Genomic DNA, 14,526 nt, shown 5'->3' with positions numbered 1-14,526 from the left:
CAGAAAAGCTTGGTAGGCCGGCAAATTGAGCTTGGTGGACCGGATGCGGCCCACAGACTGTAGTTTAGGGAAACCTAGTCTAATGAATTCAAAACCAAACCTTGAGAAGCCTGAAGCTTTTTAGAACAAAGTGCTTTGAAGTGATGAAACAGTTTAACTCTTTGGCCACAACCACACAAGATACATTTGGAGAAAAAAGGTTGAAGCATTTGAAGAAAAGAACACCTTGATAACCATTAAACATGGGAGTGGATCTATTAAGCTTTGGGACTGTGTAGCAGCTAGTGGCACAGGAAATATTATCTGGGTGGAAGGAAGAATGGATTCAACTAAATAACATATCCTAGAAGCTAATCACCCTCAATCAGTGAAGAACTTGGAGCTATTTCAGCAAGACATCATCTGAAACATACCTCAAAATCTTACAGAAAAAAAATGACAAAGGTTTTGGAATGGCGTTCACATCCTTCAGACTTGAATATTATTGAAAATCTGTTGGGAGATCTCAAACATGCAGTGAATGCAAGGAGATCTAAGAATAAGAACATAAGATATGCCATGCTGGGTCAGACCAAGGGTCCATCAAGCCCAGCATCCTGTCTCCAACAGTGCCAATCCAAGTCACAAGTACTCCAAGATTAAATAGATCCCATGCTACTAATGCCGGCAACAAGCAGTGGCTATTCCCTATTGATTAAGAGCAATTTATGGACTTTTCCAGAAACTCATCCAAACTTTTTTTAAACCCATCTGCACTAACTTCCTTAACCACATCCTCTGGCAATGAATTCCAGAGCTTAATTGTGCGCTGACTGAAAAAGAATTTTCTCCGATTTGTTTTAAATGTTTGAGCTAGAAGAGTTCTACAAGGAAGAGTGAGGAAAATTCCAAATGCAAGAATAGAAAAACTCTTAGCTGGCAAAGGGAATGTTTGGAAGCTGTTATTTCTGCTAAAGAGGTGTTTTGAAGTACTGAATAAAATGGTATACAAATCTTTCATGTGCCTTATTCACTTTTTCCTTATTTTGAAAATTGTTTTTATCAAATTATACAATTTAACACAATCTGTTACAGAAATCAAGGAACATTATATCAAAATGGTGAAAAAAGAAAAAAAAATCATAAAATAGAAAAAAAAAATAAAAACCTAGTGTCCCTTATAAATATAAGGAAAAAAGAGGAGATCCAAGAAAAACTCTGAGCATGGAAAGGAAAAAAGAACATTTTTAAAATGAGCATCATCAGCATAATCTAATACCATAGCCAAAATAAGCCAACTCTAGGCACTGCCAGCCATTTTTAAATCAAGAAAACATCTTAGCTCAGAAGGCTCAAAGAAATTATATCTAGTATTTTGTATCCTCAGGATACATTTATACGGATAGTGGACAATAAATTGTACCCCGGAGTAAGTGACATGGACCAAGATGGATACCTGAACTGACCAGTTTTCACTGTAAATATATAAATATACAGCGCTTTGCCACGTAGTGAACTCATAATCCTGGTTATCTGAAGCACAAACAGTCAGGTTATCATGTTAACCATAAGAAGGCAACGGAGATCAAGTACTAGTTTGCAGCGAGCAACACAGAGGCATGACGCACAAGCAGTCCTGGAGTGTGGGAACGCCCTCCATCAGGCTCAGAGGAGGAAGGAGACCATGCGCAGGCAGCGAGCACTGAAGGAGCAGAAAATGCCCAAGAGGAGATGCAAGCTTGGATTGGGGAGATAAAAGTGTGACATAGCAGCCACTAAAAATGAAATGCTGGAGGTGTTGACCGAATTGAGAGGGGAGATTACCAAAATTAGGTAATCGAGTAGATGAGCTGGAACAGCACATAGAAGAGCAAGTGACCAGAATAACAGAGTTGCAGAGAGAAACAAAGGATTTACAAGAAAAGAGAGAGGAACTCTGTGATAAGCTGGAAGACTTCGAGAATCACATGCGCAGCAACAACGTGCGTATCAAAGGTGTCCCTAAAATGAGTGAGCATGACAACAGCACAGAGGTGGTGTTAAAGCTATGTAAAGCCTTGCTGAATAGCAGGGATGAGTTGGAGGGGCTGGTAATCCATATTGAGTAGGCCCATAGGCTGGGCGGCCCTAAAAGCCAGAATCTTCCAGGTGACATAAGGAGCTTGCTTCCAGAATTTCCCGATAAAAGAAAGAATTCCAGATTCCAGCGGGTCTTCTACTAGGGGAAACACAAAATTAAATTCTGTGCTGATCTGTAAGCAGTGACACTGGGAAGGAGGAAGGAAATGAGAGACATCACAGATGCCCGACGGGGAAGCAAAGTGAAATATAAATGGCTGTTCCCCTTTGGTTTGCTCTTTACGATTAGTGGCACAGCCTATAAAATAAAAACAGTGCACGAGCCCAGAGCGGCACGTCAAGGGTCAGGCCTATTGAACGATCGAGATTCCCAGTGTAACCCCATCCTCGGGTGCTTAGTGCAATAAAAGAAAGTTACTGTCTCTTCAGCGCTGGACCCTGAAGCTAACTCGAACATAGTCTCTTAATCCCAAGGTTTGGATTCTTTGGGTGAGGGAAAAGGTTTTCCTTTCAAGGCTCAGAGTGTGAGGGGTAACTTGTTTCTGGGAGGGGGACTAAGTTACCTTTATTGGATGCCAGAAATGCTGAACAAAACACTGGAACCACTGTTTTAGTGTCTAAAATAAGTCTTTACTGATTGATAAATTGATGAAATATTGCACAATTTAACTCAATCCAGAACACTACAGATTTCCTCTTTCGTTACAGTTCTTTTCCCTGTATCTGTGCAGGATCGTCAGTACCAGGGCAAGGGAGATATTCACCCTCCAGAGCTTGGATAAGTAGAGTTTCCAGGGGGTAAGGTATCCTTTAGGTGAGCGGGAAAACCCTTTTTCCCAGTTTGGTTAAAGTGATGAAATACCGTCTTTGCACAGAGAGATAAAGGGGGGGGGGGGGGTGAAGATGCCGAATGGGTGTCTTCAATTTCTCTCAGTTGGGTCTTTACTCAGAGTTAGAAAATTTCTCTTCACTTCTCGGGTTTTCTCTCACTCTTTCTCTGGATCCCAGATGGGAGGGATCCAACTGGAACAGGCAGATCTTACTGCTTCAATTCAGGAAGGAAGGGGTAGCCAAAACATATTCCTCCTGGGTCTCACAAGCAAAGTCCTTTCCCCTTCAACTGAAGTTAACACCTGAGTTCCTCCGTGTAGCAGGACACCCCCATACCTTTGTCCTCATTGAGGGAAGTGGAAGGGCAGGTCTTCCCTAACCTGAGCAGCCCTAGACACAGGGTTCCCCATACCCTGAATCCAGGTGGTACTCAGGGATATCACAAGGCTCCTACCGCTAAAAATGTGGTAAAAAAAAAAAAAATAATCCAGAGGGAAATGCTAACCAGCTACTGAAGGGGATATAAAACTGAGTGGATTGGAAGGAATCCCCTCCCAACCTGATCAGGATCCCCAGGCAGGATGGGCCTGGTTCCTCTAATTGGGCCTGAAAAAAAAACAAACAATGCTCCTACTACCTCTTAACGGTCAGCAAAACTATAAGGGACTGCCCACATACTCAGTAGAGAGCTGCTTATAAAATCTCACAAGACGGATGGCCATTCCAGCACCCTCAAAGGGAGGGGCTGGAATGACTCTAGCTAAACTAAGACTTCATGCAAGGCTAAATGGTAATGAGCCCAGAGGAGCCATTACACCAGCTCACTTCGAATGATACCAGATGAGGGGCTGTGACACTGGCTTGCACACGTCAAGATTTTTCTAAATGACAGCATGTGCCGGTGCAGAACAGACAAAGTTCTGAAGCAAATTAAGGAGCATAACTGGATTGGAAGAGGGGGTTGATTAGATTGGTTACTGGTTTGGTAAATCTACTCTGCTGTTTTGCATCATGTGTAACCCACAGGTGGGGTTTGATTGAATTATAGCTGGCATGCCTGTGGGTTCTGGATATCTGTATCGAGGCAATGAAGACACATCAGGCAGGATTCATGGCAGGCAGGAAAAAGGGTTCCCCACATATCTGCATGTGTTATGGTATTCAAAATACATTTTCAAAATGTTTGTTATATGAGATTGTATGATGATTATTGGTTGGTACATGGGAGGAGTGAGAAGTCTGGTCCATGGAGATTACTTCTCTTAGGTTCTTTGCTGAGAGTGGAGGGAGCAAAAAGATGGTGGGGTATTGTACAGGGGAGAAAGAGAGGGAAGGGAATGGAAGGGAGGAGTGAGGGGAAGAGGTTGGGGTAGATGCATTAGGAGCAGACAAAGTGGTTGCTACGTAAATTACTAGTTGGATTTAATGTGTGTTTCAATATTAAAAGGCTTAACTTATCTATGAATTGACAGCTGTTATTTAAGGAAGTGCATAGATTACATGCATATATAGTGCCTGTTCAGGAGACCCATCTCTGTAAGAGTGATGAAAGGCTGTTACATCAGCCTAAACCCGAAGCTGTGGCCTTTCCTTAGGGCATAGGCTGAGGCCCAAAGCAGGGACCATGGCCTAGTACCGAATGCGACGCCGAGGTCTCAACCAAGATCCGAGCAAGGGCAGGGAGCCTCGAAACATTTTTCCCCACTTACCTGATCATCGAGTATCCATAGGCATGACCAGGCCGGGTCCTAATGCCTTGGCCTGGTCTGAAACCCGGGTCCTGATGCCTAGAATAGGGCCTAGGCCCAACATTGCAGTCTGGCCTGAAGGCCGGGTCCAGACACCGGGATTTCTGGCCTGGAAGCCAGGTCCTAATACCGCAACCTAAGCCAGGGCATGGTCTGAGGCCTGGGGAAGGGTCCCGACACTGGGTCCTGATTTCTGGGCCTGGGCCTCAGCATGGATCCAGGCTCATTGCCGGGGCCAGCCCAGAGGCCAAGTCCCAATGCCTGAGCTTTGGCCCATGGTCAGACCCAGGCTCCAAGTTCAGGCCTTGGAGCTCTATTGGATGCAACTTAATTAACTCCAGTGAATCCTCCACAGCGGAGGGCACCATTTTGATGTATGGCAGTTCAACTAGCTGCTGTACATCACAATGGCACCGTCCGCTGGGGAGAATGCACTGGGTCGAGGAGGCCAGGTCCAGACACCTCAGCCAGAACCTAGACCCAGGCCCGTTGCCGGTGCCCGTCCTGACAGCAGGGCCCAGGCCCAACACTGCAGCCCTGCCTCCAGGTCAAGTCCTGATGGTGCCTCGGCCCGGACCCAGGCCCGATAGCCGACCCAAAGGCCCAGTCCCGACGCCTGGGCCTGGACACAGCCTCAGAGCTCCAATGGATGCATTTTCTTTCATCTTCTCTGCTTTTGAACTCATGCTGTCTGCTAGGGTTGCACCGGAGTTAGTTAACTTCACATCCTCCCCAGTAGAGGGCGCCATTTTGATGTATGGCAGTTCTCATCCCATGACAATGCTTAATTAACTCCAGCAATGCTCCTTGCCTCCCTCGCATTCTCCAATGTATATTATAATCTTTCGTCCCCCTTCTTATTTCCTACTCCAAGTTTACACATCCCTGTTATAATGTAACTTTATACTCCTTCAAATCGTCTCTACTGTTTGGTTGGTTATAGTTTCTACTTGTTCAACGTAAACCGAGCTGATTTGATTTGTATCAAGAAATTCGGTATATAAAAAGCCTTTAATAATAATAATAATGACAACACTGCACCACTTTCCAGAAACTGCTGCAACAACATTGCCCACTCTCCAGCAACCTCACTGTCCAGCGACCTCAGCTATGCTGCTGAATATCCAAAATAAATTGCTAGTTAGCTGGATGAGTCATATCCAGCTAATTTTAGACTTGCTATTGAAAAGGTGTAACTTATCCAGTTAAGTTAGCCGAATAAGTAGCTTCTCCCCAGAAAACCCATATCCTGCCCACTGCTTATCCAGCTAACTAAGTACTTATCCAACTAAGTGGCAGTCAGTGAATGGCACCAGATATTTGCCCACCGCCACTTGGCCGGATAGGTAGCATTGAATATCGGCCTCTGTGTATATGTACATACACACACATACAAAGTGTATTATATTAGACTTTATCGAGTTGCTATTATATTAGGTTCTGCTCATTTATTTTAATGTGTATAGTTCATGAATAAAGTAAAAAAAAAAAAAAATTAACACAAACTTCACATTAGTGCTTTTTTTTCCCTTTGGGAATTTTCTGAATCTGTATGTGTGTACATGTGTATATATATATAGAGAGAGAGAGAGATAGATCATTCTACAATATTGACAACAAGAAAATAGCATCTAAATGTAAAATGTAAATAAGGAAGATGTAACAGAAGTTCTGTTAATTGTTTCCCCATTTAGGAGAAGAGGTCCAGCAGCTGTGCATCGAACTAGCAGTAACCCAGGCCCAGTCATCCCAGAATGCTGCAGTATTCTTGGGGATGTGGATTGCACCTCCTCTAGTCTACAATCTCAGTGTATGTATTATTTTATGTACTGTATGTATGTGGTAGGCAGCATTAGAACTTGTACATCAGTTAATTTTAGTGGCCAGCATCCTATTATAGGCAAGTCTGTTATGTACTCATGGGTGCAGGAAAAGAAATGGGGCCCCTTACTATGTAGGAGAGCTTGCCTTGTTCCCTTCAATTCAGATACTGTGGACATGCCCTGCAGTATACTTGCTTATCCCACTTCTCATTACCACTTATTTACAGTTTGTCTTAATTTGTGAGTGGTTTTTATGCTTCGCTGCATCTATATTATCTATATTTTTAACACATCTTGTCTAATTTTTTGCATTTATTTATTTGCTTAAAATTATGTGATACAAGATCTGAAAACATGATGACATTTTTCATTTTTCTTTTTCATGCTTGGTATGTGGACATTTGTAAATAGTCTTTAGGCCTCAAAGTAGGTATGGTAAATAGAGATGTGAATCGGAACTGAAATCCGAACCGATTCTGGTTCCGATTCACATCTATAGAGATGTGAATCGGAACTGAAATCCGAACCGATTCTGGTTCCGATTCACATCTCTAATGGTAAATACAAAACAACAGTAAATACGATAAATACACCCACAAGTGTGTAAGCACCACGGGGAGTTTGAAAATTGGCCTTCCTGTTTATTAAGCATGGTGAATATGTGCAGTTCCATACCAGAGAAAGGGGATCAAGAAGAGGACAGGAGCTATATAGAAAGCAACTGTGCGTATCTAACAAATTGCAGATCTCTACCCTTAAAAGTTTGTAATATTTGTAGTATTTAACATCTAACATTGATAACAAACTATGTTACCGATCCTTATGGCACCTATGTAAACGGATAAATGGTAGTATCATTACTGTTATGTGCCTTAATGTAAACCGTTGTGACGGTCACCACCAAACGACGGTATAGAAAAGACTTAAAATAAATAAATAAATATAGATATATATTGATAAATATATATATATATAAAGACAATATTAATGGACAGAATAGCTGAACAAAGGTAATTGAACACAACACTTTTAGCAGATTAGTTTGTGCTTGCATACCAAGAAACCATAGTAATCTGTACTAAGGTGGTAGTAATACTTTCTTTGAGGACAAGCAGGATATGCAGTATCATCTGATGGAGCACATTTGGTGCAGTGACTGCAGAGCTTCTAGAGCTTTCAGCATTCTCTATTGAGTATGTTGCAGGTTGTATTTTATCACTGCCATCATGTGGAATCCATCTAGTTTCTCTTTTTCCATGGAGCCCAACGATTGCATTTGTTCATTTTTTTTTTATTTGTTTATTTATTTATTTATTTATTTAGAAGATTCACTTCAGAACTATGTTTTCTGGGCCACTTGCAAGCAATGCAGATTTTAAGAAGCCGGGAAGTACATGCATACATACCTGTGCGCGTGACAAGAATAAGGCAGAAAAGGGGTGGGGAGTAGGCGTTTCAGGGTTGGGACCAAGGCATACGTGCGTTACCACCCCCCCCCCCCCCCCCCAATTTTGCAAGGCTGACCATGGCAACACACACCTTGTTACTTGCATTAACTTCACTACTGGTCCTGATGAGGTGTAAGTCTGGAGATTTTGGGCCAGAGGGACCCTGAACGCTGGGGGGGGGGGGGAGAGAGAGCCTCTTTTAAAGAGACAATCTGACACACTATATATATCCCACTGTAAGAGGGGCACTTTCAACTCTGAGTTTTGGGGGAGAGGTGCTACATTGGTCTGCCTAGGGCATAAGGGTCTGTAGACCCTTGTAACACTGCCCCCCCCCAAAAAAAAAAACAAACCCACCCTGAGTTGAAAGTGCCCCTCTTACAGTGGGAGATATATAGTGTGTCAGATTGTCTATTTAGAAAAGTTTTTTTCTCTCTCTCTCTCTCTCTCCTCCCCCCCCCCCCCCCCCCCCAGGTCACTTGTGAGTACTCGTGTAAAGGCTCCAACATATAGGCGCGGTAGGGATATTTTTAATGGTACGCATGTATTTGCACACACGATATAAAACTGAGCGTAATTTTTGCTCGCATGCCCAATATGCTCATTTATGGGTGCATGCGCGCCTTTTAAAATTTACTTGTAAGCGTTTTGGCTGATATTGATAAAAAGCCGTTGCAATACAGGGGAGTGTTAGATTTCTCTGAGCTTTAAAAATTAACAGTAGTGTCTTAAATTTAATTTGCCACATAACTGGAAGCCAATGCAAGGACGCCAACACTGGCATAATATGTTTCCTTGGTCCTATACCAGCCACCAGTCGAGCTGCCGAATTTTGTATTAACTGAAGACATTTCAGGTATGAACTTGGAAGACCTAAAGCCCCAATACATTACAGTAGTCCAAAGTAGATAAAGTCAAAAGTTGAACCACCATCCTAAAATCATAATAATGGAGAAATGGCTTTAAATTCTGCAACAGGCACATTTTATAACAGGCCTGCACCATGGCATTAAAACGTGGCCGAATGGATATTGAGGGATCCGTATGTACTCCTAAATTCCTAGTTTAAGCTTTAACCAATGTTGATGAATCTTCAAGCCAAAAACATACTCCAGGATTCCATTTCCAAAACAGGAAAAACTGCATAAATTCAAAGATAACCATCCAAAAAACATTTTTGCCTGTTGACATTGTTGCTATTTTTGTTCAAGGACTGAATATCCTGCTTGTCCTCAGAGAAAGCAAAAGTTGCTTATCTGTAGCTGGTGCTCTCTGAGGACAACAGGATTCACCTGCCTCTCCTAGGAGTTGGTGTCTCCATACATAGCTATATATTAAACTGAAGGGGGGCCCCGCATGATGCCTGTGACGCGGGACAGCCTGTACATGCTCAGTAGAGCATGATAAATGCTCTAAAAGCTTCAGAGTTATTGCACCGAGCTGGGCTCTGTCAGATGATGCTGTCCTCTGAGGGACACCTCTTACAGGTAAGCCTCTTTTGCTATAGGCGTGGCACTGAATACTGAAAGATGTGGAAACACAATTGCAAAAATATTACAGGAAGTTTTTGTGAACTTCATATAGGCAGTACTAGCAAGAGACAAAACCTGAGCTGTAAAATAGGTTTCATTAAGTCATTTCCTGAATCTGCACGTCTGTTTTGTTGCATGGGCCCTTTTAGGTCTCTGCATAGAATCCTTCAACATTCGGGCCATTTCCTATGTAGAAGAGACTTTAGAGCCATATTGTCTACATAGTTATTTATGTGCAGGGATTCTGATTTTAACCAATAAACATCAATAAAATACCCCAATACAAAAAAAAATAAAATAAAATAGGGGTTTACTAGATAAACACATGAAAACCACCACTTCCCCCTAATACTTTCACTCCGCCCCTTCACTACCTTACTACCTTTTCTGCCCAGTTGACTCCACAACTGCACAAATGCATGTATGCAATTCTACCAGAAAAGGTAGCCAGCGGTAGTTCATGCGTCATGAAAACACAAATAAACACTGATTATTTTGTGTTCTCAAAGAACTTCTTAACTGGCTTGCAAATAAACACCTAAGAATAGAAGCCCTAATTATGTATTGTCATCTCACTTCTGCCTAGGCTTGCCTATGTTTTCTTTACAAAGGGGGGGATGATTATGAATATATCTTTCGGAAAAGTGCTTCTCAGCTGTTGTACATCACAGAGTCCTTGATGTATCACAGTAGCGGCAGCCACAGTGCAGTCCTCTCCCACCTCCCTCTGGCTAGTTGGAGGAGAGTGGTGCTTAATGCCACTGGCTTTACTTTGAAGTTTGAATGCATGGGGTTCTCTAGTCTCACAGGACCCTTTAGCACTACGTGTTATGGCAGCGGAGAAGGAGGAGAAAACGGTCACAGCTAAAAAGTGCTACTCTCCTCCTGCCAGCTGGGAGGGTGTTGAGAGAAGTACGCGAAGGGATGATAAAGGGGATCATATCTAAGGTGGGGAGGGGGATGTAAAAAAACAGGATCCCATAGATGAAGCTGAGAGGGAGAATACTGGAGCTAGAGGGGAGAAGGAACACATAAGTGAAAATAAAATGACTTTGCAAAATTTGGTTCAGTTTGTCACAGAGATAAAGCAAACTCAAGAGTGGCATGAAATAAAAGCTGAAGAACGCTGTTATTGAAAACACCACACATTACCATTGGTGACACTGTATGTAAACATCCCTTTTCCGTGTTATGACAACTTTTTTTTATTACAGATGAGAACCAGGAAGCATCTTTTTACGTCATTACCATTGTGGATGAAACATGTCTCAGAAGACAAGCTGCAGACTTTTACAGAAGTTCTCATGGTGCAGCAGTTTGAAGCCAAGGACAGAGTAAAGAACCAAGAGCTGTGCCTGAGTATCTTTGAAGGACTGAACCAGGGCCTTAAGCTTCCCAGCCCTCCCCAATACTGCTGGAGTGCCTTGTGTAAGACAACAGAGAAAATATATGAGCTTTTGCCAAATGAAATTCAGGTAGGAAAAATGAAGCTGCCTCTTAAATTTTTTTTCACTTTTGAAAAATTTATTGGAACTCCTTGCCACAAAATGTTGTGGAGGCAAATGGCATAAGCAGATTCAGAATGCAAAAACTGGACAAGCATAGGCTATTTATCATTACAGAAATGTCATCTTGGCTTCAGTGAGTCCCTAAACCGTGACTGCTAGAAACCTGAAGGGTGTGAGAGTGGATGGGCCATTCTATACATGTTCATGTTTTTTATACACTCCCTTTAACTGCTTCATGTGGGGAAGGTAAGGTAAGTTGAGGAAATTAGGGGTGGGGAAGTTAGGCAGAAGAGGCAAATGTTTCAGGAGTAAGGGAGTGGGAGTAGGGCTGAGATGGGAAGAATTAAAAAAAAATGGATGTGGATTTGGAGCTGGGCTGAGTTGGAAGGAAGAGTTGAAGCTCAAAGGTATAATGGGGAGAGAGAACTGAAATTGGGAGGTTTTGGAGGGAGGGAAGAGTTGCAAAATGTGAAGAAGATTGTGTGTGGGTCACGAAAGTATCAGTGGTGGAAGTGAGAGCAGAAAGAATGCAGTACTGAGAGGCATCTGAAGAGGCTCTTTATATTATGGCAGGTGTGATGGGGCTGCGAGATGTCATTTAAGGTGGGAAGAAGAGTGTGAAGGGTGGCGGGCGAGTGAGCCCTTTATGCTGTGACATAGTTGATGCAGCCTCGAGGGCAAACCCACAAGCCCTATACCAGCAGCTAGTGGATGCGCTCTGTAGTGGGTCAGTCTGGAGTTTTACCTTTACCAGCCACCACCCTCACAGGTTGAACTCTTGGGTTCTAGCAGCTGGTAGAACTTAGGTGGGTCCCCACGGTGATGAAGATAACTGGAGTCCTAAGGCACACTGAGGTTAGGATAGGCAGCAGATGAATAGAGTCAGGAACAGATCAAGGTCAGGGCAGGCAGCTAGCAGGAGTGGTCAGGTCCAGGCATGGGGTCATGTCCAGGCAGCAGGCAGTTGTGGTCTGGTCCAAGCAAAAGGTCAGGTCCAGGCAGCAAGCAATTGTGGTCAGGTCCAAGCAAGAGGTCAAGATCCAGAGAGACAGGCGAAGGGTGGATGGAGACTCATGGAAGACACTGGACAAGGCTGGATGAAGAAAATAAGACTGCATGAGGGAAAGCTGGCCAAAGAAGATAAGGCTAGAAGAGGCAAGGAATGCAGACAGAAAGCAGGGAACTTACAGGCAAGAGCAACACGCTCTATTCCGGAGCAGGAAACCCATTACTGAGGCATCTGGGGGCGTCGATGGCAGCTTTAAATACCAGCGAGGTCTGACATCAACAGGTGCCTGCCTCGGGATTCCCACCATGGCCTTTGCAAATATTGGCATGCATGACACGTGCATGCCTGGAGGAAGCCAGAAGAGCAGGACGGTAGCAGGGCCCAGATGCCACATTGGCATGCAAGCCGTGCGATGCAGCCCAGGAGAAGAGGGCGGCATTCCTGCTGCACTTTCAGCCCAGCGACATTGGGGGTAAGTGAGGTGGCTTGCAGGAAGGATCTGCAAGCTGTGTTTCATGACAGTTCACACCCTCCAAAGCCCCCCTCCTGAGTCTTCTGGGCTTTAATTTCCCAGGAACACTCCTGTGGAACTCTTTAATAAGTTGGGAAGCTTGCAGATTAGAGGCTGACTCCCAAGAATTCTCTTTGGGACTATAATTCTTCCAGATCAAATACTGCAACTGATTTTGGACCTTCAGGAATTCAAAATCTCTTAAACCTTGAATTGTGTGTCTTCTGTTGCTACTTCAGTGATCTGGAGGAGCGGTCTGCCCAGCCAAAAGAGACAGGCAGGCTTCAACAGACAGACATGGAACATATCGTGAATATGCAAAGATAGTAATAACTTGAGCTTGTACGTCACAGGACCCAGTTGTCGTGTGATAGGGAATGGGCCTACAAATCGACACGCAAACTTCAGAGATGGCATCTTCAATTGTAGGTGTTTTTGTGTTGAGCCAAACTAAGCTTCCTGAACAGAGGTGCAGGATGGCATTTCTTGTCAGCATGTTTTTTAATGTGCTGAGCTACTTGCTCGAGAAGATGTCTTCTGCTACAATTCCTGGATTTCCTGTCCGACTAGGTTGGCTGCTGGGCAAAAATCAGAGACCGGGACAGGTCTAGGTGTATGGGGATGGCATTCATATACCACATAGATGGCGATGATCCTGTGGAATTGCTAACATGGTTATTATGTGTAAATGCGGCCCACAAGAGGAGAGAAACCCAGTTAATCTGCCATTGATTCACATAGGCTCATAGGAAGGCCTTGATTTACCCTTTCGAGTTGACCATTGCTTTCGTGGTGGTACACAGATGTGAAGTCCAACGTAATACCAAATTTCCTGCAGAAGCCCTTTCATTATTGGGCTGTGAACTGGACTCCGCAATCCAAGAGGATGTGAAGAGGAAGTCCATGCAGACGGAAGATGTGTTGAACAAAGAGTCCATCATTTTTAAAGAATTGAGCAGAGCTGGAAAAGGCCGATGAATTAAGGAGTTTGCGAGTCCATCCCCTGATGATGGCATCATTAGATGCTGAAACATTGCCAATGTTGGGAGAGTATTTTGTGAGCACTTGAGTGTGGAAGGAGTGGGTTATAAAGAATATAAAGATAAATAAAAGCATTAGTTTTATAATAATTAGGAATAATACAGGTTTTGAAATAAAGGTTAAAGAACAAGCATTTTGGAAAAGGTATGTGATTTGAACCTGGGTGCTTGTCTTTGATACTGGTTGAAGCCCATTGCGGGCAAGAGCCTGTAGATTAAAAACTGCAAGTACATTAAAATCTGATACCAATTCCTTTTTAAATTTGAAATTTTCCTTTGATTAATAAAAGATTTTCAATGTGTTTTTGAAAAATGTTTGTGTTCTATAGAACAAAGAGTTTAGCCATTGCAGATGCAGATGGGAGGCCTGAGAGGGGCATGAAATGAACCATCTTAGAAAATCTATCCACTACCACCCATATGGTGGTATTGCCACCAGAGAGGAGAAGGTCAGTGATGAAGTCAGTGGCCAAGTGGTACCTTGGAGGCTGGCAGCGGCTGCAACAACCCCCAAGGTCATGCTTGCACCCTCTTGTTCATGGCACATGTGGGGCAAGACTCCATGTAACGCTTCACGTCAGTCTGCATCTAAGGCCACCAGTAGTGTCGCACAGTTAATTCCAAGGTTCAGGTAATAACTGGGTGTCCTGTCAAGCGGGAATCATGAGCCCACTGAAGAATCTTTTGTCATAGGTGCCAAAGTACCCCAGTCTTTCCAGGAGGAATTGTAAATGAGGCAGCAATCACAATCTTTGCAGGGTTGATGATATGTTGTGGAGGTTCCAGAGAGCCCGCTGTGTCAAAGAAACATGAGAGGGCATCAGATAATCAGTTCTTCTCCGCAGGGCGGTACCACAACTTGAAATCAAACTAATTAAAAAACAAGGACCATCAGGGTTGTCGGAAGTTTAGCTTTTGTGCTTGTGCTAGGTGCTCTAGATTTTTGTGATCCATATAAATAGTTACTGGGTGCTTGGCATCTTCCAGAAGATGTCGCCATTCTTCCAAGGCTAGATTG

The 14,526-nt window shown here is 43.5% G+C and overlaps 1 protein-coding gene across 1 annotated transcript in view; it reads left to right on the top strand.

The window, feature by feature from the left end:
• FOCAD (focadhesin) overlaps nucleotides 1-14,526 on the top strand; it is a 788,759-nt gene that overhangs the window by 723,031 nt on the left and 51,202 nt on the right. Inside the window, exons 37-38 of the mRNA XM_029606912.1 lie at nucleotides 6,332-6,447; nucleotides 10,655-10,915. Coding sequence (XP_029462772.1) covers nucleotides 6,332-6,447; nucleotides 10,655-10,915 — 377 coding nt within the window. The remainder of the gene's footprint in view (nucleotides 1-6,331; nucleotides 6,448-10,654; nucleotides 10,916-14,526) is intronic.

Source organism: Rhinatrema bivittatum, chromosome 1, assembly GCF_901001135.1.
Source record: "Rhinatrema bivittatum chromosome 1, aRhiBiv1.1, whole genome shotgun sequence".
NCBI lineage: Eukaryota > Metazoa > Chordata > Amphibia > Gymnophiona > Rhinatrematidae > Rhinatrema > Rhinatrema bivittatum.
The sequence above is the reverse complement of the archived record's forward strand: the minus strand, read 5'-3'. Positions and strand labels throughout refer to the sequence as shown.